This window comes from Channa argus, chromosome 13, assembly GCF_033026475.1.
Source record: "Channa argus isolate prfri chromosome 13, Channa argus male v1.0, whole genome shotgun sequence".
NCBI lineage: Eukaryota > Metazoa > Chordata > Actinopteri > Anabantiformes > Channidae > Channa > Channa argus.
Window position 1 is genome coordinate 4802787 of NC_090209.1, and position 23883 is coordinate 4826669.

Here is a 23883-nt window from a genome sequence, read left to right on the forward strand (position 1 = left end):
AAATCAATAACCTGGGAACACGGGTTTATGTTTCCAAAGTGTTCTTTTATGCCTCCCGATTGCAGGCATTGCTACCTATGTCCTTGTGGTGTCTGTTTAAATTGTTTTCTTGTTTGTCGAGCTTGTGCGTCAGCTGCTTCGCTGAATATAATGGTGTGATCTAGTAACATCAACCTCATATGACAACTGGGATTTATGCTGACTGTGGTAATTATATATCTACATCAGCAGTGTTCACAGAAAACTCTTCTTCTTCTTCTTTTTTCTTTTCCTTTCGGCTGTTCCCATTCAGGGGTCTCCACAGCAAATTCATGTGCCTCCATCTAACCCTGTCCTCTGCATTGTCCTCTCTCACTACATCCAGAAATCTCCTCTCTGAAAACTGCAGACTTGGATTTAAAGTTGTGCCCCTCTCAAAATTATATTACCCTCTGGGGTCTTAAGCACCTTTTTTGTCCTATTACTGAAGCATCCCCTTTCTCACTATATAAACCAGGGGAGTCCCGATGCAGTTATCTTTGGCTCTGATATGGGTCTTATTCCTTTAATATTAGATAATTTCCAGTCTAATTCTAATCTGATCCATTTACTAAACAATCTGACATTTTAACGCAGTTGTATAGTGTATAAAATCACATCTTATTTTTCAGAAGCTGCCTGATCCATAGGTGGAAAAGATTGCTTCTGTTCATGGTTCTGCACTTATGGTGCAGGTGACACAACACCAGTTTGAAATGCTTCCTGTGTAAACACGGCATCGGACAGAATCAGGCAACCTGTTTTCGGTGTGCTTCCAGTCTTCATGCTAAGCTAAGCTAACGACTTCCTGGACATGTCTTCACATTTAACAGGCATGACAGTGGTGGTTTCATATTGCTTTAAGAAATAATTTACTGGGTAATATGTTTCAAATATGTGTTTTTGATGGTTTAGGATAATGTCCTCATCCAGATGTTTCCTTTGTTTTCATTGCCGTTGTTTTAAGGGACCGGTGCAGATGGGGAGGACTAACATTACAGCCACGTCATTTGCTGAGGGCTCTGTATATTTAGCTCTTTCAAAACACCAGGGGGCAACCGGAAAGTAATTGGCTGCAATTATCATCATTTGCCAGTATTTGCAGTAACAGCGGAGGTGTACTTGTCATTATACCTTTGGGCGTCTTGATTCAGTCTTGGAGCTCTTTGAAATCTTAGTAAGAGTCATGACTAATATAATGACCAAATAGAATCACTTTCAAGAAAGTTCTGTGTGAAAGTAAGAGAAAACATGTCTCCATTAAGAAGAAGAAAAAAAAAAAAAAAAAAAAACGCTTCCTATTTACCCCTGAAGCATTTGGTTGGACAGTGAAAAGGCAAATCAGTCCAGCATCTTTTATGTTTCCAAATTTTCTATTACCTGGGGAAGAGTGAAACAAGGTACCAGAGAGAAACCACACACACACACACACACACACACACACACACACACACACACACACACATATATATATATATAAAAGAACCGAAACCAGGGCAAAAAAACGTGTGTGTGTGTTTGTACGTGTGTGGAGGGCTGGGGGCATTTTATCTGTGCAGACAGTGTTATAGGGTACAATGAGGCTTTTTACTTCACTTTGATGAGTTACACAGAATGGCAGGTGGATAAAGGGGGCAGTGGAGTGGGTGGACTCATAGCATGTGAGTGGCTTGGCACATGCCACAGAGGAGACTGTGTGCGGATGCAAGCCACTGTACCTGAATCAACAAGGATGGAGAATAACAAACAAAATGGACCTCTGCAGCCCGTTAGACCAGATATGTGATCACAGATTTCTATTTTTGACATAACTTTAAGCTCAAAACATATCGTTACTCAAAGTTATTTTCAGTTGGTTTAAAGAGATGTATTATAACAACAACAGCATTTGACACACTGTTGCTGGTGATGGACATATTGGCATCAAAATTAGAATAAGTGTTTTTCTCCGTGAGAGAAATATAAATTAATTTTGAAATTGTGTTAGCAGTGAAGAATGCAATTAGCTGTGGAATGAATTTGATTAGTGATATCCCTGATACTACCTGGTGGTGTCTTGTTCCATGCGTCTTCAGCTTTTGTGTCATGATTCCAAATTTGGCTCTCCATCTACGACAGCCCCTTTTTCACTTCCTCAGGCCCCTGTATCTTTAAAGACCTGCTGTTCCCCACATTCACGCAATCCCTTTAGATTTCCACGCCTGTTTGAGTCATCCCACTCCCCACACCCACCTGCTAATCATTTGCTCCTGCACTAATCACTCAGTGCTGACGTCATCATCCTCGCCCTCACCTGTTTCCCGTCTCCAAACACTGACCGCACGTAGTATATATGAGCTCATTTCCCCAGTTATTTAGCAGGTTGTTGAGTGCCTCTTGTTCTTAGTGCATATGTTTCTAGCCATCCTGCCAGTTTTCTGGCCTGATTCCTGTTGTTAGTAAATTTTAATTAATTTCCAACCTGAGGGGAAGAGGAGTATTTGTGCCAAATATCGTGGAAATCCATGCAACAGACATTTTACACATTTCATAACAAATATTTGAAAGGTGATGCTATACAGAAAACATCAGTCACTTTAATTAGACTTCAGTGACTCAATGACTAATCAACCAACACACAGGTGGGCTAATCCATGGTGTCACAGTGCTAACGTGGCTAAAACGGGAAGTGGGGCTAAACCTCCTTGGACTTTAAAACCCTTGAGTTATCATCCACCCCCAAAACTAAATTAAATGAAACCCCCCCCCCTTTTTTTTTTTTTTTTTACATTTTTCTTGGCCTGCTTCATCAGTTTTTTATTTCTCTATTGTGTTCCACTTGGTTGATTTACATGTGTGACAAATCCCTCCTGCTCTCTCAGACAGTGCCTGTGTTAATTTCAGATCCGGTGGAAGTCATTATAAAACCTGCTGCTCTCTGGGCGCAACCTTGAAGCTGAAGCTAACGAGGGCATCAGCCGATGCCTCCTGCAGTAAAGGCCAAAGATTTATTTTGGTTGTGACACATCCAATCACAGGTTTATGTCAAGGCTGTACAGCATTGATAAATACTTAAATATTCATGCATCTTTCAATTTATTGTGTATGCATTTAACAGTTTCCCAGCTCTCACATTTATGTATTCAAAGCTTTCTTTTGATTTGCTACATCTTTTCAGTTGTAGCCAATGTCATTCTATTCATTTTGTCAGTTATCTCGCCACCACTGTGACACGCTCTAAAAATGTTGACAGGAGCTGGAGGGGAATACTGATGTGGTTCCCAAAAAGCACCACCACCAAACACACACACACACAGAGTAACACAGCTTAATTTTTAAACTCATCATCTCCTCTGTCTGTGAAAAGCATACAGGCATCTGCACAGATTACGCTAAACAATGTTCCCCAAGTATCAGCCAGCTTCCTGCTGTGCTTGATTTACTTCGTCAAGAATCTTCATCACTTTGCACAGGTAGAGCCTGTCTGTTATGGCTCCAGCTGTTGAAAAGAATCTTAAAGTTTGCCTAAATTTGAATTTTGGACTGATTGCCTTTTCACTGTCCAAGAAAATCCTTCAGGGGTAAAAAGGTATTTTTAAGTTTGTGTTCTACTTGGAAAATAACTAAATAATTAGCTGCATATATGAGTGAGGCTAAGTAGTGTCATTAGATTCAAAGTGGACCTTATGTTGCAGAAGTAAAAAAAAAAAAAAAAAAAAGGTGCCGGTGCCAGTGATATTTTTAAAATTGATAATTAAAAACCCAGCCATGGACAGGGTTATCTGTACAGTATTTCTTTTAAAATATGAATTCCTAATCATCTTTAGTGATTTATCTTCAGAAAGTCTGCCAGAAACTTTAGTGCCATCATTGATGACCATCCAAGTTTAAATGACCACATCTTCTCCATCTCTCAGGCGTGCAGAGTTACTATCTGCAGCATCAGAAAGATCCCATTCTGTCTTTCTGAAAATAACGATTTTATCCCTAGAAAATTCATATAAACAGTAATATGGACAAACACTGTGGAATGTATTTCTTTCCATTAATGGATACTGAAAATTATATTGTAGGGGGCAGGTTTACTCATTGTATGACAAACACTGAACATTTATTCAATTCTACATTCCAATGTTGTAGCTCAAATAGCAAAACCTGGTAGGCAAACTGCAAAGGCAAATAATTCGAAGACAGTTATGTGATGTCATTGATGACATCGTCAGTAAACCTGTACATACACTTCTGAATTTACTTAACCTTTCAAGAACAGTGACTATAGGAAAAACAAAAGTACAACAAACATAGAAGAAAAACTCTCATTGGCTCATTGAGATGAAGCCTTTGAAAACACACTTGAACATGCTACAAAAGGTGTCATTTGTGGGGTTTTGGATGTGTTTTCAAACTAGGCAGCAACAATTCCCACTGTTGCCTTCATTTGGGCAGTAAGTGGCTACAGGAAACCTGGCCAACTAGCATGTACAATCTGTCCCACAAGACAGAAAGCGAAAGCAGAAGACTTGTAGGACTGTGGATGTACAAATGGTAAACAAAGCAACTTTTGCTTATCCATTCAGGGAGGGGTCTCTCTCACCACCAGCACTCAACATGGTCAATTGGCCACCAAGCTATAGAGCAATTAATGTGGGACACACTGCTAAAACTAGACCAATGGACACCCACAGCTCGTCATTGGCCTACCGCTGACTTTCGGGCTTGGTGTGTCATTGACCTTAAGGGTTGGCTTTACAATAATGTGGGTAGTTTGTTTGCCCACACCTGTTAAAGCAAACAGGACACATGACTTTTCCACGGGAGACCGGGGTTCGATTCTAGCGCGACATGTTGTGCATTTTATTTATGATTGTTTTATACCATGGCACATATTATTATATGTGGTTATTATAGTAAGTCAATGTGATACGCCAAAGGATGTACAAAGCAGCACACTTTGACCTTAGGCGTGTCAATATCTGATGCTGTGGGATGAGAATTTGTGGGTTTAACTGCCTGCATTGCCTTTGAAAATTAATTTATGAAGCTTCCACATTTTGAACTAAATTACAAACACATTGCATTGCAATTCCTTCACATTTCTAAGCCCTAAGTTTTAGTTTTTTCCATAGCATTACCATCAAACATTAGTATGTCAGAAACACACTCTAAAAGACTGAATAAAGCTGTATTCCTGCTGAGGTGGAATTCTTAAGATGTCTGGGTGTATAAATAGAGTTGCCACTTCGTGAGGAGATTGGCTAAGTGAAGCCTCAAAACTTCAAAATAAATCTTTTTCACAGGCAAAATGGGTTCTATCAAAACAACAACTCCAAATGCCAGGCTCCAGGTTTGCTTTGAAACGTAATAAATGAGGGGAATGAAAATGTCTTCTTGACAGTTCAGAGCTGCTCCTCACATTTCAAACACAGCTAGGAGTAAAATTAATATCTTGGTTACTTCACACTCATGAATGGAGACGAGACTTGTCAGTTTTATCAGCTATGGAGAGCTAAAACAAATGAGTTGGATGTGATCTGAGGTGTTCACTTGGGTACACACCGGAGAGCTATGAGTGTTTAATATTCTGCTTCACGAGACCGGCAGAAAACAGTCAGTACAGAGTAAGCAATAATGTAATGTAAGGGTGGAGGGGTGCTGAGAGAGATGACAGAGATGGAAAGATGGAATTAAGAGAAGAAGCTTATTGGTTTTAACAAATATTCACCATCTTATCTCATGTTAATCATGCTTGTGTTCATATTAAAGCTAACACACTCTATCCTCGGCAAAAATTTCTCTCTCAGGCAGACAACTGTGGCCTTTGATCTGCAAGTGCTAAGCTACTGTTTATGCACACTGTCATATACTGTCAGTCTAGTTTGCTGGATCACCTCTGTCCCTGCATGCTGGCTGTACGGCAAGCAGACTGATGAAGGGGTTTTATTGTGAATCAGGATGACTAATCAAATCAAAAGGAATAGCCAGGCAACTTACATAACCTTCTTTGGAGCGTTTCAGTGTCTGCGTTGTACATTAAGTACACTTATGGTAAATGCAGCTGAACATGAACGAGCTTTGCTTATAAAAATACCTTTGTGTCTTAGGTCTAAGTGCACAATAGAACATTTTAAGCACAGGATTTGATGGTTTGCAAGCAAGTTCACCATTATTCAAATAAAAAAAATAAAATAATGAAATTGAAAATAATTAGGTTATTGAGGAGCTTTGAAAGTAATCATTCTTCAACAGTGGAACAAGCATTAAACAAAACAATAATATATCAATTTCAATCAACCAAAACTATTTATAGAGCACCTTTCATGCCGATGAATGCAATCCAAGTAATTCAGAGATGATTGTAAAGTTAAAACCAAATAAAGACATGAGATAAAAAACAAGAGTATAACATCAAACTGACAACAAGGCACATCAAATGAGTGCAGTAAGACAAAAAAGTATGAAACTATGATGAGATCAATGCACACAAATAACAGGTTAAAGATGAAATAATTTTACAATTCTAATTATTGGAAATTTACAGAAAACAACAATGATGCAAAACAGCAAGAGAAAATCAAAGATACTAGAAAAAGCATTTTTAAAAAGAAAATGCTCTGTGAAGGCTTCAGTGCTGAAAGGATTTTCAATGCAAGGCTGAAAAAAGCTGAACTTGAAAAAAATCAAATGCTTTTATTTTGAAAGTGTGCTTCATCTGTGTTTCGTGTGTTTCCAGTCTAGGTAGACTGTGTGTGCGTGCGTGTGTGTGTGTGTGTGTGTGTCTCCACTGTGTATCATGTGGGAGTAAATCTGTCAGGTAAAGTGTTTGGACACAGCTCTGAGGCTGATTCAGCTGTGTTTGTTACCATGGCAATGGCAGCTTTAAACCTGCTGAGTCACTCACATGTGCTGAGGACAGGCTGTGAACTGCTCAGACTTTGCCTCGCAAAAATCTGCAAAAGTATTTGTGAAGTATTACGATATACTTCATTTGAAAATACTCAATAAAATGAAGGCAGGGCAGTGATTTTAAAATAGCCTGTTTGTGATTTGATGAGAATTCTGGAGCTCAATTATAAAGGTCTCGAGTGAGAGTTCCAGACGGCACGCTCTCTGATTCTGGCAAAATACTAAAAGAACCGTAAGTCCTGTCACTATGAGAATTTCATTTGTTGAAAGAACAAAAAATGCCTACATTTTAATTCATTATTTATTGAGGAAAGATGGAAGTTGACTGAAGAAAAAAGAAGAAAACAAGTTGATAAAAGTTCAAGCTGGAAGTCAGATAAATGCAATAATTGAATAGTGCACATAACATATTTGAATCAAAATCTAATAAAAGTGGGTTTTAGGTTTGCTTTTAAAAACATCAAGACTTTCTGTTGTTCCGACATGTTCAGCAGACTGTCCCAACAGCTCAGAGCATGAACACTATACGCAGCCTCACCAAAAGTTTTATCGTGCCCTTTGGAACAACTAAAAGTCTCGTGCCAGAAGATCTGGAAGACACTGGAAGAATGCCAGTAAGTCGACTAGTGCAAGGCCATAAAGGCCTTTAAAAACAAGTAAAAGAATTTCAAAAATTAATACAGACACTGACAGGCAACCAGCGTAAAGACTACAGCATATAAAAAAATATATAAATTAGGCTGAGAGAGAAACATGGACATATGTTTTTGAGGTGATAAAAAGCCGATTTGGTGACAGACTGTTATGGTAAAATTCTGTTCTAAATCAAAGATGACACAGAGGTTTCTGAGCTGCAACAGGTTGTGAAGTCTAGTCACTTATATCTAAAATACATTTTAAAAGGGCATCAATAGGCCTAGTGTCATCAGAAGTGTAATCAGTGTGGCTGTGTAATAAGATGTCTTGTTTCTTCAAGACAGCACCAAGAGGTAAAATATCAAAGTGAAAAAGTAGTGGTCCTTAAATTGACACCTGTGGAACACCACAAGTTATTTCAGAGGTTTTGCGTATGACTTCACTAGTTTCAAGAAAGAACTGTCTGCCAGATAGATAAGAGAAAAAACAAAACAATAAGAGTTTACATAGCAAATTTGTTATTGGACTGTTGATGCAGCTCTTAGAGCTATAGTGTGTAACTTTGTATAGTATATTGCTAATATTTTTTTGTCATTGCCATTAGTAATCTCTTCTGTCACCCAGCCTTAACAGTCTGGCAGCCTTACAGCAATTAATCCTCTCTGTAAAGGCTTTTGAGTGAGGCTCACCCTTCTAACAGATCAGAGAAGAGCCAATTATTTCTGCTTGACTGGTAAACTATGTAACATTTTTATTTATTGTAATTTCAAAAGACTAAATCTTGTATGCCTGGGGAGTAGCAGAGCAGGGAGAGAAAGGGCTTGGTTGGTTTTGAGTGTAATGTTACCACCAAATTGATTCCCGAATGTGGCATTATTGCAATTTTAGGTTAAGCATCATCATTCATGTTGTGGAATGTCATTCGTCATTGTCATGTGACATTATAAATATAGTATAAAAAATATTGATCTTCAAAGTAAAATGTTCTTTGTGTTATAAAAAATGAGACCATTCATTCATTGTAGTCAGTGATTTCAATTATGAGATAAGTTGTGTTAAGACTTTGACAAAATCACTGACACCAGCCTTGACTTTGTATTTTCTCTCTACTGTATCTCACTACATCTTCCTCTTTTTTACTCCACTTCTGTCAGTTCGCCTCAGTCCTTTTTCGCTCAGCCTCCCAGCAGATAGTACGGATGAAACACCATCTGTAGATATGAGGCAAGCCGGAAACACAGTGGGCCAGGCATGTTTTTGAAAAGATTTCACTTTGCCAAGATCGTCACCATTCAGCCATGGAGCCAGGCTTTTCTCGGCACTGTCTTTTATAGCTTCCTGGGTCTTTTTCAGGCCAAGGCAGCTGCCACTCTGCACTCAGCAGGCACAGAGCTGTGACCCTGAGCACCACAAGAGGTGCTCACAGCGTGGACCAGACAGAAATATAATTATCTAATAACAGGAGAGCAGTTGCAGGCCGTCCTTTCAGCAGTGTTAATATGCTGCCATTGGCAGGGATAATGTGAAGAACAGTCATGCCGGTAATTGTTTTTAATGCTGTTTTCTTGTGATATAATTTATCTTGTTATCTTCAAATACCAAAGCTCATTTTCCTGTGATATCGGGTTTATTTGTCTTGTTATCTCAAGATAACAAAACACAGATTTCTCATGATAATGTGCTCGTTTGTCTTGTTATCAAAGAAGTGTATTTTCTGAAGATAACAGGTTAATTTATCTTTTTATCTGAAAATAACAAAATGCTGATTCGTCAAGATAATTGGATCAAATCAAGTTGTGTGTCTGGTTCTTCTGATCCTACCTGATGCTTTATCAAAGAATCAAAAGCTAATGGCGCATGCATAACATGAACATACTAAAAGTATGTTTTCTAGCAGTTTAAACTTAGAGAGGACATTTAAAAAAAAGTCCTCTGGATTAGAAGTTGCCACTCTGTCTTTTAGAACAATGGAGGCATTGACAGCAGCAAAGAGAGAGAAGTCTGTATTAGTGGAGTGCTCTTTATTTCATTTGCTTTATAATTATGTGAAAAACCATTCACCGTTGAACCATGACATCACATTTACATTTACACTGTCCATACTTTGAAGGATGCGGCAATAAGTGTGATCAAATGAACCAGACACCTCTTTAATTTTTACCCTATAATTTTATGTTATCTAAAGAAACCAGTCCTATATTTTATATGTTCATTATTTTACTAAAATTCTTTGTTTTTCTCTTTTTGCCATTTCTTTCTATCATCATGTACAAATGTCTATATTGCTGTTCCAAAATGCATTTTATATGTTTTAGGATATTTTAGCACAATTAAAAAGGGTATAGGACAATTTAAATCACCAGGATATATTTTCTTGCAATTACAAAAAACTGTGCAAACTTTTGTGTCATTATGCTGCCAGAAAGAAAGTGGGGGGATGACCAAAATATTTAAAATGTATCCTCTGGGCAGCACAAAATGGCTCCACTTCCTGTCTAAAGTCAAGACTACACAGATTTTTAGAGGAAACACAACAAATCCTCCTTGAGCAAGTACTAGGTGACAGTAGAGAGGAAAAACTGCCTTTAATGGATGAAACCTCCATCAGAACCAGGCTCAGGGTGAGCAACCACCTGCCTTGACTGGACACCTGCAATAAGGGACGGAGAGAGGGAGACAGAGAAGGAGAAGGACAACTATGGGAGACATAATGAGCTTTGTATGTAAGAAGGAGGCTTTTAAATTCTATTCTAGATTTTATAGGAAACCAATGGAGAGAAGCTTGTAAAGGAGAGATATGCTCTTGGTAATTCCAGTCAGCACTCTTGCTGCAGCATTCTGGATTAGCTAAAGGCTTTTTAGGGAGTTATTAGGACCCCCCAAAAGAAGGGAAGTCCAATCTAGAAGTAACAAATGCATGAACTAGTTTGTCAGCATCACTTTGAGACAGGATGCGCCTGACTTTCGCATTGTTCCTCTGACAGTAACGTATGCAGGAGTGATTTCTGGCCGGGTCTGTTGACAAAAATGTCCATCCTGACAGCCAAACTGCTAGGAAAGCATAAATTAAACTTGCTGAATTATTTAGACTGCCCGCAATCATCTAATGTTCATACTATATAAGGTGGCATCTGAATCTGGGTTGCAAGTCAAAGTTTTTTGGAAATGATGTGTGAACTTGTGATGAAAAACATCCCAGTGACATCAAACTGCCAATGCACAATTATAGTTCTCAAAAAAAAAAAAAGAGAGAGAGAGAAACAAAAATGAGAGAGAAAGAAAACCTGCAATAACCCAACTAATTGTTCGGAACAACTAATCAGGTTAGTATTGTACAGTATTTTGTAAATGGATATATACAATGATATACAAGGCTGTGGTGAGCTATAAACAGAAGTAAGAATATAACGATAATTAAGGTTATGGTGGGCAGTAGTGCAATGGATATAGTGCAAATAAATTATGAACAGAGGCTTTAAAGTGATAGTAGTGCAGTGTAAGTTATTGCATGTTTGGAAGGTGCAGTAGTGACTGTAAGCGAACAGTTTGCAGTGCAAATTAAAGTTATGTGTAAACAGTCCAGTAGTGCAAATGACATCAGGAAAGGGGGTTATAATGGGGGGGCAGAGGGATCAGCGGGGTGCAGAGTTCAGTAAAGAGACAGCTCTGGGGAAAAAACTGTTCTTCAGTCTGGCACCTGAAGCGCCTGCCGGAGGTCAAAGAGTGATCAGTCTATGGGCAGGATGAGAGGAGTCCTCAAAGATGCTGCGAGCTCGACGCAGGCAGCGTTTCCTCTGGACGTCCTCCATGGCTGGAAGGGTGGTCCCTGTGATGCGCTGGGCGGTGTTCACCACCCGCTGCAGTGCCTTGCGCTCTGCCACAGAGCAGCTCCCACACCAGACTGTGACACACTTGGTCAGGATGCTTTGCATTGCACAGCGATAGAAGTTCACCTGAATATCCGAGGACGGTTGATTCTTCTTTAGTGTCCTCAAGAAGAAGAGGCGCTGGTGGGCCTTCTTCTTTATTGCTTCCTAGGAGAATTTCACGATGCATCCTGAAAAGAATGACTTCAAATTATGCTAGGCTGGGAGAGAGTGGTGGGATGCGCCGCTAACAAGGCTTTTAACAGCAGAAAATGAATGCTGCAGTGCACACAGCAAGTCAGCTCAAATCTTTATTACTTATTCATGTGAGCTCTTTGTCAAAAAATGGAAGGACTAGATCGGTATGGTTACATCCTCCGTGTAATGGCCTGAGAAAAACTGCTCATCTAACAAATAAGACCACTAATGGATAAAATCTGTGAGCTATACTCATGACAGTGAGCGTTAAAAATGAAGACGTACACATTTCGCTTGGAGGATTGGATGAAGTGTAGGGACATTTTTTCCTAAAACATATATAAATCTGAAAATGCTGAAAGCCAAAAAGCCTAAGCTTCATCTGTGAAATCATCATGAGACCAAACTTGGAGTGGTTCCACTAATAATTAATGGCAAGATGGATTCTGGGGACAGAGCTTAGCTGAGTGTTTTACATTGAAATTAATAATTTCAAGTGCTAGAGGGTTTGAACTTTTTGGAAAAATGTTATCTCCATCAGATTTCCATTTGCTGTCGGTGAAGTAGCTGTAGGATTTGGCCTTTTCTTTTATAAGCAAAAAAGTCTGGGCTCCCTTGACTCTTGTTTGTTTGGAAGAAAGTTTCAAGGACAAGTATTACAAAATGCTATGAATTATATTGTTGCATTTACATTTTTTTTTCTCGATTTTATGTATCTCTCCTTAATCTGCACTCTCATTTTGCCTTTGTTCATGCTAACAAATGAATTCAAGTTTACTCATCAGGCAGCCAATGTGGCTCTGAGCCTCTGCAGCATATGCTGAGCTCCCTGAGCATATGTTGTGAAATTTAAGGAGTTCCTGTCGGTGAGATTAGTTTCTAATCAGAGATAACGGTTTGTCGCTTCCTTGTGGGGAAAAAAAAAAAACCAAAGGAGGCAGCTCTCTCCTTTGAACTTCACTTGCTGTGAAACATGTAAAGAGGCGGCACAAAACTGCCTCGACAAATGTCAGTTGACGGGGGAAAAAAAAACAAAAAAAAACAGATGGACAGAAAGAGGCGGTGTGAAAGGAAGAGAGAGTTAAAAATTTTACCCTCACCTTCAAATATACCAGAAGGTGTGACCTGGTTAGTTAATGCGAGGAATGAACTGAGTTTAGACGTAATGAACATGACACGGAGTTATTATTAATTCATTTGATTAGCAATACCCTTCCCTTGTCGCCCATTGTAATCAGTGGATAAGCCCTGTGTGTGTGTGTGTGTGTGTGTGTGTGTGAAGCTGAGGTTGGAGGTCTTGGAAAGCTATTAGTGGTGCGAAGGCTCCGTGTCAGCCCACTCCAGAATAAATTGGATGAGAAGGATTTACGGCATACCTGATTGCTGCAGCTCGGGGGTAATGAGAACCTTTTAAAATTGAGATTGGCTTTGCTAAGGGGGTGGGGGGCATCACTGGCTTGGGCACCCTTCCCCTTATACAGCCCTAACAACACTGCAGGCATTTTTTCACACCTCCCCCTTCTGCTCCTCAGCTGGAATGAGCACACCCGCCTGTAACGACCCCCAGAGAGCCAGAGCCAGAACGCAGACCCAACTTCCTTTCACCTGGCCTGCTGTAAATTCAGCAGCAGTCGTATCAGCGCCTGGCAGCAGCTGTGCCTCAGCTAATCTCCGAAGCCTTAAACAATGTGGTTGTCAGAGGCAGGGTCTGCCAAGCCCCTCAGTTAATCCGAGTCTCAGAGTGGCGAGCGATCGTCTCTCCTCTCTGCTGTGATGTACAGTAGCCAGATGTGGAGTACGGTGATGCATCTGGTGGCTTGAAACAATCATTCCTTTACGGAGCGACAGGAGGAGGCTGACGGGTGCATAACTCAGAGGATACCACGTAGGAAATAAGAAAGCCAAGAGGAAAAGTTCGTCATGATAAAAAAAATAGATCATGCTAATTCAATATTTGGATATAGAAAGTCCAGTTTTTTAGATACACATTCAAAATTATGAGATAAAACAAATATCAACACTGTTGATTACTAGTAAAAGAAAACAAATGTGCTCCTGAACGTTCACTTAGCTTCATGCAGGTTAAACACACCATCTCTTATGTGAAACATGAATTCTGTTACTGCTCAACTGTTACAGCAACACACACACTCATGAGTGTAAATTCTGTGCAGCAGAGCGCACAGTGTGTGTGTGTGTGTGTGTGTGTGTGTGGTAGACAATGATTATCAGAGAGACATATGGTAAACTATAAAGAACTACTCATCTTTTTTTACAAAACATGCCCAGGTGTGCTCGTATCCCGAAAATATGACAAACACCTGCTGCTAAAGCTGCGGGAAAGAAAATACAGTAAATAGTGGAGAAGGTTTGAATAAAATAATGTCTTTGCATGTTGAACGTAATTCGTGTAATTCTCTGCATTCGTTGCTGTAACGTTACATTTTAATAGACTAATAGAGAATTGATTTTGCTCCTTATGATACGCTGCAACACAGACATGGTTCAGTGCAGCAACAATCACCTATTGTTCATCCGCATCCATCTTTTTAAATTCTACACGGACAAACAAAGACTGATCTCAGGTTCAGGGAGCAGTTGGAGCTGCTGTGGTTGGTACCATGAAAATTCGGTTCAAGGCTCTGTAACAGCTACGGGAACAGCTTCAAACCTGGGGCTGCCGGTCCGGTCCGCCTGTTATCCCTGTATCCTTTGTAGTTACAGCTGTCTGTGCGCCATCTGGCTAAACTGTAATTCCTATATTTTCCCTCGTTCAATATAAAGCATATGCTTCTCCTCCTTTTTCTTCCATATCACATTAACAGAGTGAAGGGTGCTGGGCAGGCAGGCAGGCAGTGGATGAGACACCAAAGCCATTAGATAAATCAGATGGGGCGAATCAGTGGAGAGGAAGAGGGTGGTGTAAATTTGCCAGCGTGTGAAAGCACTGCCTCCCACACTTGACACAGTTAATCATGTAACTCTCGCTGACGGCCATAAATAGCCGCACGTTAGTCAGATCCCACCGCCTCCGTGTTCTGCGTGAGGTGCGTGGATGACACTGCTGCTGTGACTCCTTAACAAAGATTAGCAGTGGTTATGTCCATGCTGCCAGAGCCTTTTTCACCGAAGCCATTAGGTCGGTGCCATTTCTGAATACAGTTGTAAACGGCTGCCTCACATGTCTCTCTGTGAAGGGAGTGAAAACTGGCTGATGGGATTTAGGACCGTCAAGCATAAACACCCACAGGTTTAGACCCATCAGTATATCAGTAGTTTTCACACAACTATACAGATCATACAAATAATTTTGTACTTTGGTGCATTTTTATTGGTTAAACTACACACTAACTAGTTACAGTTTGTTCTATTTCCATCTGGAGCAACATTAACAAGGGAAAATCACTTTAACGGCTACAAGACATGCAGTGCTGATGAGCTGTTGTGCAACGTGCCTGTAATTTTAAAAGCACACTGTTGTCATTCACACGTATTCAACAGATGATCATTAATGCTCGTTGTGTGATCACAGCTGTCATCTTCAAAACCAGGCTGCTGGACGGGTAGGGATGATTCTCTGAGACCGTTACAGAAAATGTAAAAGCAGCCTCATTTTCTGCAGCCGGGAGCTTTTTGTGTTTCACCTTTTGGAAAATGGGCATAATCCCTTTTATTGATTTTCAGAATTAAATAATGTGTTTAAGTGATTCCTGTATTGGAGCTGGCAAACTGTAATTTGCTGAGAAAAGACAGCTAGTGGCTGTGCACATGTCAATTAGATATTGCCTTGGAAATTCTCCTCACAGAGTCGTCCTCATGGGCCAGTCTGGGCTGGGAAATAATAATAAGCAACCAAAGCTCTAATTGTTTCACACCCAGTCAGAGCCTATGAACCATTCCCACCGCTGTGTCGCACAAAAATCTATCTCAAGTCTCTGTCTGAGCTGAGATCAGACGCACAGCTTCCGTCCAGGCGAGAAAATGGAGAGTCTCATCCATTCACAGCACCGAGGCTTTTAATGAAGCGATATACGGTCCAACGTCTCAGCATTTTAATAAAGCTTTGAACACTTCACCACTTTATCCTATTATATTCATCGTAGTTATATCTAATAAATCAAAGCCCTGAAAATCTACGAGCTTTATTACTGTGTGACACAGAATCAAATCACATTTTTTATTAAAATAGAGAGGGTTTTTTTTTTCCCTATTGTATTTCCGCTGGTTGAGGTGGGTGATCATGGCACTGGGATATAAAGCATTTATTAATTTGCTGAGACTAAATGATCGTACAACATACACACTACTACTTACTTACTACATGAAAACCCCCAGAATTTGGTAAATGGCACATGATCTGCAGTTATATAGCGCTTTTCTACCTATTAGCACTCATACTGCTTTACACTGCTTCTTATTCACCCATTCACACACACACTCATACACCGATGGGGGAGCTGCTATGCAGCTGGCCAACACTCACCGGGAGCAACTAAGTTGGGGTTCAGTGTCTTGCTCAAGGACACTTCGACATGTGACCGGAGGAGCCGGGGATTGAACCAACAACTGTGAGATTGGTGGACGACCGCTCTACCTTCCTGCACCTTGGCGCTCAAGGTAAAGGTCATTTAGGGTCGTCTGACATCAACACAGGCTTCAAATCTACATGTTCAGGGTCAAAACTACATATTAAGGAAACCTCACAGTAAAAAGTCCCTTAGCAAGTTTCACTGCTTGCAGATACTTGAACTAGTTACATAAACAAACACATACATAAATAATAGATAAAGTAAAATGTTCCTCCCGTTAGTTGATGTATACTCGCATTTTTAAATAGTAATATTCACAATAGAACAATTAAATTAAACACACACACACACACAGAATTAAGCACACTGCACTGCCTCTATGTCCCAAATACTTTTCTATAGAAATGTACAAGCTCCCTTCTCAGTGTAACCCTTACTAGAATAGAAGGGGACAAAGCGTCAATAAAAATGACCAGCTGTGTGTAAAAAGGACAGTAAAGTGGGTGCGACAAGTGTTTTTAAGCTTCATTAATGAAATAATGCTACTCTCATCAGGACAGGTCTTCGCACTTGTCAGAACATCATGCTGCAGACTGACCTGAACCTGTGTGTCTTTTTTCCTCCCGCTGCTGACACACAGGAAGTCAGATGCAAATTTAAACATTTTATATTTAAACAAATAATGTAAATGGTAACATATAGGTCACACACACACACCAATGGCAGTGGCTGCCATGCAAGGTGCTCACCTGACCCACTGGGAGCAACTTGGGGTTCAGTGTCTAACCCAAGGACACTTTGACTTGTAGCTGGGAGCGGGGATTGAACCACTGACCCTGTGGCCCATGGTCAACTGCCTTACCAACCAACACCAACTGAGCTACAGCTGCCGAGTAATAATGTATCAAGGCTAAGTTTGGGAAACTATGTTGTTATTACACTTATACCCAACTTGATATTTGATGATAAACGAACTTAGGTAATTATGCATTGTTATGATTTTAAGATTAATGGTAGTTTACTAGCAGAATTTACATTAAATATTCGATTGATGTACTGAAAATATTTCACACTTTTTGCCATTTCAAAATAAGGGGATGCAAACTTTTGCACCCAACTGTAAACACATGAACATATCTGTGAATTTAGGCGGGCAAGTTGTTAAACTTAAGACTTAAATGCAGCACACTGGGATGGAGGGATCCAAACATGGCAGACAAACTCTGAGCATAAAAAAAAAAAGAACTTAAAATGAAGGGCAAAAATAGCCTCCAGAAAAAAACTAAAGTCTTTAAAGAATATAGATCAGGGAGGCTGCAGGCAATAACATCATCCTTAGCAGGTCATAGGACAAGGACAGAGGCTGACCAGAACCAAGTTCACCAAAAACTCCCGGCAGGCAGTGAGAGAGGGCTGTGGGCGGGATGATGCTGGCATGACTGAACTGACAGTTTGGTTACAAGGGAGGCCAACAGAACAGTAACCTGGTGTTTGTGGGTGTGACAGGAGAACCGGTGCTAAGCAGAACAAAAGCAGGTAGAGCCTGGTCTGTGGACAAGAGGAGAACAACAGGCGAGAGCACAAGCACAAGCCAGGCTGTCAAAATAAAAGCATGTGTATGAAACATTTTTAGCATGGTAAAAAAAAAAACATTTTATTGCTTTTGAATGAAATCTTTCATTTGTTAGACAAACAACATATTCTTTCTACTTTTTAAAGTTGTATATCACACAGTTTACATTTACTTATTAGGATGCTGGTTGCACCTATTTGTACTTTTACTGCATTTGGGCAATATCGGGCATCATTTTATTATATTTTGGAAAAACAGTGAACTAAAACATGCCCAGGGTTAAAAGTATAATATAATAGAATTCGTCATTAACATGACTGTAAGACTAAACCTGTTCAGTGTTCTTTTCATTTAAATTTGAAATGTTTCATCCTTGGCATGTAGAATAATCACACTGTATGATGAAGCCGCTCCGAAATGAGTCAGTGCAGCTCCCTGAGGAAAATTTAACTGACTTTACTTTTTTATTGGAATCTCAACCACCAAATATTTATATAACTGTAAAGATTCGTGAATCACAGCTCTCTGTGGAGAAACTCCCCTGACAATAGTGAAAGAGCAGAAAGGATCTGGGTATAAGCCTCACTCTTTTCCCACTGCATTTTGACTGAATGGGGTCTAAATCTCACTTGTGGTATGATGGAAACAATAATAGCACTTATCTGCAGAATAATAGCAGACGTGAAAGGGGCAGGAAAAAAGGTCTGAACAGCCACAATGTTACATAAAAAGGAAATAGGTCAGGAAAAGTGGAATCAGTAGTGGTGATCTCTCCTCAGAGCATGCATACACAAATATCACAAGGTCCCACAGCACAATTAGGAATTTATGAATCTAGTGGTTGTTTTGAAAAAGCAGAACAGATCAACTGGCTGAAATATTCTGCTGCTAACGCGGCCAGAAGCACAGAGCAGACCTTTAATTGCATTGAATATTCAAATGTGGTTGCAGCCTTTTTCAGCCAAATGACAGAAATTATTTAACAACGCACACAACCTGCTTTGCTTTTTTCTCTGGGCACTGCATGCTGATAAATCTTATGGATCATATAGGGGATGAATACAGGCATCATACATGCATTTTGTGCTATGCTGCAGAATGCTTTGTACTCTGCATCCATGTGACTGTGCCCTAACGGGGCCATTGTGCCCTTAAAGTTCATTTGAAAGCGAGCCCCTCTTTGTCTTGTGCTTGCACTGCAAACTGTTGAGGAGCATTTCAATTTAGCGGCTAGTAATTAAGCTACATGACAACGCTGCTCTGCAAAGTCTGACTTAAGTTAATTGTAGAGTCAAAACAAAAGTGCTCACATTAATGGACCAGAAAATTGCCTCATTTTAGCCCTCACTTCCCAAAAATAAATAAATATAAAGGACAAAAACATTGCCGCTCAATTATTAATTTCAGAGCTGATGAGCTGTTGGGGACACATTATCCTCCTTGTGGGGCTTTTATTTTGTTAGTCAATAAGTTGCAACACTGAAGTGAAGAGCTCCATGATGAAGGCAGATTTAAGCAAATGAATAAACAGTTTGTGTCTGCAGTGAATCCTGTGGATCCAATCATTTCTCTTGATGAAGCCTGTGCTTCCTGCTGGTTGGTAGCTCCGTAATAGAAAGTGATAGCTTATTAAACTAATTTCCATGAGGATTATTCTTCCAAACACAGTGTGATGTGTCATCAAGACACACAAGTGTCTGGTCTGTCACTTCTTCCTGATGCAGTAAAGCACTATGGCAACTGACAGTAAAGTTGCATTTTAATTGTACTGGGAGAGAGAACACAATTATCTGTGATCAAGAGATGTCATTACAACATTCTCTTCCTGATGTGCATTTTAATTTCAGGGACAAATGGCAGCAAAACAAAACTTCAACAATTCTAAAAGATTTATTACAAAACATGTAATGGAATATACCAAAGACAAGTGTCCTAGAAACTGCATTCATATATTACATAACTTGCAACAGGACATACATTTTACAAGAAAGCACCGGCAGCCAATTACATTTTCATTAACATAATGAAGAAATGCTATAATTTATGTATATGACCTGTATCAAAATGTAAATATGCTTAATGCAACACATTTCATTTCCTTTACTCCAGTAGCCACTCTTGTAATTCTAGTAGCCCAAACCCATGTCTGGTTTGTGTTTTCCTAAATCTAACCAAGCTCTGTGACCACAACCATGATCTGTACTGTTAACCACATATATAGAAAGATTGTGTATTCGTAAAGAGAATAGGGAAGGAGGGGAAGAGGAGACATCAGGATGAATCAGAAACGTAAAGAGAAGGACGCCTAAAAGAGGTGAACACAAAGAACTAATCGGGTGAAAATTGTTATTTTTTTTGTCATAAATCCAACTCAAGACTGGAACAAATAAATGACATGATACTTTAAAACAGGGACACACATTAACATCTACATTCATTTATGTTTCCATGGGATCTGTGCAGTGATAAGGTTTGTTGAATAAAAAGCAGAAAACATGTCACATAATTCTGATCAGCGAAACGACCATTAATGAAACAACAGACACATTTCTTAAGTTTATGAACAAAAACAGTCATTATCAGTTATAGAATCTTAAGAAGATTTAGTGGCAGGAGCAGCAGAGCAGAGGTGGTCAGGAAGACAGAGATCGGAAGTTTTTTGCCACAGTAAAAAGTGAGGAGTCTGAGGAGGAGTTTTATGTAGATTAAAACCATAAAGTGTCCAGTAAAACAGTAAAAATGTCCCTGAAATACAGTTATTGCGAAAAATGTTCAGTAGAATCTGAGTATAGAAATTTAAATTTAACCAAAATGGGAATTTAATTAATTTATATCTGTGATTAGCAGATCAAAATAACATTGCTTTAAATGTTGCTCTTTAAATTTGTATTCAACATACGACCCTATTATTTTAATAAAATACTGAAACAAATGTAAATGTGGCACAAAAACATAATTATTCATTTTGGCTGATAAAAATAAAAATAAAAAGTAGGCTATTGAACTCTCGGCTGCTAACAAGTTGGATTGTCCCTCTCCTCTTTTCCATGTTTTCCCAAACCAACTTAAAACTTTGATTCATCTGACCACAGAACAGTTTTCTATTTCGCCTCAGACCTTTTTAAATGACCTTTGACCCGAGAACATTGGAGTGTTTCTGCAATATGTTCACATCTGGCTTCTTCTTTGCATGATACAGCTTTAACTTAGATTTGTGGATTGAACAGGTGAACTGTCTTCACATACAGGGATTTCTGGAAGTGTTCCTGAGTCCATACACTGATGTCCAGTAGAGTATCCTGCCTGTCAGTGCTGCCTGAGGGCCCGAAGATCCCGCGCATTCAGTTTTGACCTTCAACCTCGTCCGTTGCACACAGTGATTCCTCCTGATCCTCAGAATATTTTCTTATTATAAGTTGGTTGGATCTTCAAAGACCTCACAATTTTACGTTGAACATTCTGAACATGTCCCACAATTTTTTGGCCCAGTCTGTCGGAGATTGGTGAACCTCTGGCCTTCATTACATTAAAGAGGCTCAGCCTCTCTGACATGCTCCTTTTATATCCAGTAATGTTTCTGACCTGTTGCCATTAATCTGATTAGTTGTGAAATGCTCCTCCATTAGTTTTTGATTTGTGGCAGTTATTTTTCCGGCCTTTTGTTGCCCCTGTTCCAATTTTTTTGACGCGTGTTGCAGCCATCAAATTCAAAATTAGCTAATATTTTCCATGAAATGTTAAAATTTCTCTGTTTCGACATCTGATATGTTGTTTGTGTTGTATTGTGAATAAAATATGGGTTGATGAGATTTGCAAATCATTGCATTTTGTTTTTATTTTCTTTTTACACATTGTCCCAACTTTTTTGGAATAGGGGTTGTACGTCACTCTCCGAGAGAGGAGAGGAGAGGAGCCCTTTCTTGGGCTTCTCCAGGCTTGATGATGACTTTAAGAAACTCACTTGATTGCAGAGCTTCAGGATCCTGTCCTGAAGTTGTCTGTTTTCCACTTCTAAGAGACTGACCCCGTGTTGGGCAGTGGCGGCCTTCATCACGCTGCTGCTCGCTATTTCCTCTGCCCTACTTATCTTGCGCATAAGTTCTCTCTTCTCCTGCAAAAGTTCTTCATTTACCTCCATCACTGCATTGATCCTTTCTTTCTCCTTTTGTGAGAGGACTAAGGCCAACACCAGGTCATTCTCCAGTTTCTGGATGGTTTGGTTCCTCTTAGCAATTGCCTTCAGTAAGACCTGCTTGGCCTGAAGCTTTTTCCTTGCATTTGTGTCAAGTTGGAGTAGGACCTGCTGCAGCTTCCTGTGCAGTCTGTCACACTCCTGCTGACTGTCCTCCAGCTCTTCCTGCAATCTGCCTATTGAGTTCTGGCTGTTTCTTGACTGTTCTCTCTCCGTAATAAGCTCGGTCTGCAGGATGCCCAAATGGGTGTGCAGCTGATGGGCACGGTTGCTAAGTTGTGCGTTTGTCCTGGTCAGGGAGGACTCTGTTAGCACCAGGGAACATACCTGCTCCTGCAGGTCCTTGTTATGCTGCTCTAGCAGCTTCCTGCTCATGTCCTCCTCTTGCTTCTGGGCTCTCATGGCTGACAAGAGGTCAGACAGATATTTGTTGTCCCTCTCCATGCAGATGCTCTCACCAGCCCGAGCTTCTTCCACACGTAGCTGGTGCTGGACACTCTTTAGTTGGTGCTGCAGCTCCAACACCCTCTTGTCAACAGCAGTGAGCTTTGACCTGTCTGCCTGCAGGTCCTTTTGCAGATTGGCAAAGGCACTGCAGTTTGTGGAGTTGCGTGCCATTTCCAGCTGCAAATCACTCATTTTTTGCTGATTATTCTCCAACTCAGCTGCCTGAATGTGGACACTCTGCTCCACCTCGGTCAGCTTGGCCTGGGCCTGCTGCAGCTGTTCACAAAGCTTGAAATATTCGTGTTCCAACACATTGTTTTGTCTTTTCAGGTCAATGCTCTTCTCTTCCTCATTGTGTAGCTCCCTCTCTTCTGAGGTAGATCCAGGCTGATCCTCACTCTTACTAAGTGGCTGCTTCATGGAGGAGAGCTGCTCATTGAGGGAAAGTATCTCAGGCTTGTTTTCCTGATCCATTACCGGAGCTGACAAGATACACAGATTATTTAGTGGCTCACCACTCATGCTCTGATCAGCGACAACATCTTGGCCTGCATCACTTATTGCCAACTGGTCCAGTAGAGCTTTCTTCTCAAACTCCAAAGTGCACACTCTCTCCCTCAGAGCTCTGTTCTCAGCATCTAACCTGTTGTTTTGCTCTTTGGCTTGATGGAGCTTTATTGTATCATTGACTTGCAATTCCGCTAATTTCTTCATCATGTCGTCTAAGTCCCGCATCGCTTTCTGAAGTTCGGATTCAGTTGGGTATATGTTGTTTTTAGCAGCCACCAGTTCATTGGCGAGTCTATGGATGTCTTGCTGAGCCATCAACAGGTTGCCAGACACCTCTTCCAGGTCCCGCTCCAACCTTTGGTGCTCCATTCGCTCCTGGGAAACCTCCTCATAGTGGGCCTTTGTCATGTCATCTATGCTTTTAAGCATATCCTCTTTTTGCTGCCTTAGCTTTTCCTCCATCATGTGGTCACTATACTCATGTTGAAGAACCTCCCTGAAGTTTCCCGTGAGGCCCCTTCTTTCTAGTTGCGTCTCAGCAGCCTTCAGCTTCTCCTGCAGTGTGATCCTCTCCCTCAATAAGTAAGCCACCTGCGCAGTGGGGCTGGCCAAGCCCATTTTTCTGAGGTCCTCCTGAGAAGATACCAATGCCAGTTGCTCATACTGATCGTCTTGTGAAGTTGTCCCTGGAGGCAAGCGGTCCTCCTGGAGCCGTGTACAAATTTGGTCGGACTCTGTCGTCACCTCTTCATTATCCATAATTCTAGTTTGTGTTTCTGGGCTGTAAATGTTATGGTAGATTGATAAAGTAGTAATCCAATAAACAAATTAGTCAATTCACAGTCAATTAGTATCTCAATTCGCAGTGACCCTTCAGACCACTGCTTCAACTACAAGCGTTACGCGGAATCCATTCTACAACTGAATGCGTTTTTGTTGCTAGCAATACGTTGCCATAACAACACAAAAAGAAGATTTCAAGCTCAAAACTAGAAACAAATCTATGTGAGAATAAGGGAAAGTTTGTATCAA

The 23883-nt window shown here is 40.3% G+C and overlaps 1 protein-coding gene across 1 annotated transcript; it reads right to left on the reverse strand.

The window, feature by feature from the left end:
• Window positions 1–11252: 11252 nt before the first annotated feature.
• LOC137139258 (coiled-coil domain-containing protein 30-like) lies at window positions 11253–23610 on the reverse strand. Its single transcript, XM_067526265.1, has 2 exons — window positions 21586–23610; window positions 11253–11570 (listed from the first exon to the last, which is right to left on the reverse strand). Exons 1-2 carry the CDS (start codon window positions 23608–23610, stop codon window positions 11253–11255), a joined length of 2343 nt encoding a protein of 780 aa, XP_067382366.1.
• Between the last annotated feature and the right edge of the window lie 273 nt (window positions 23611–23883).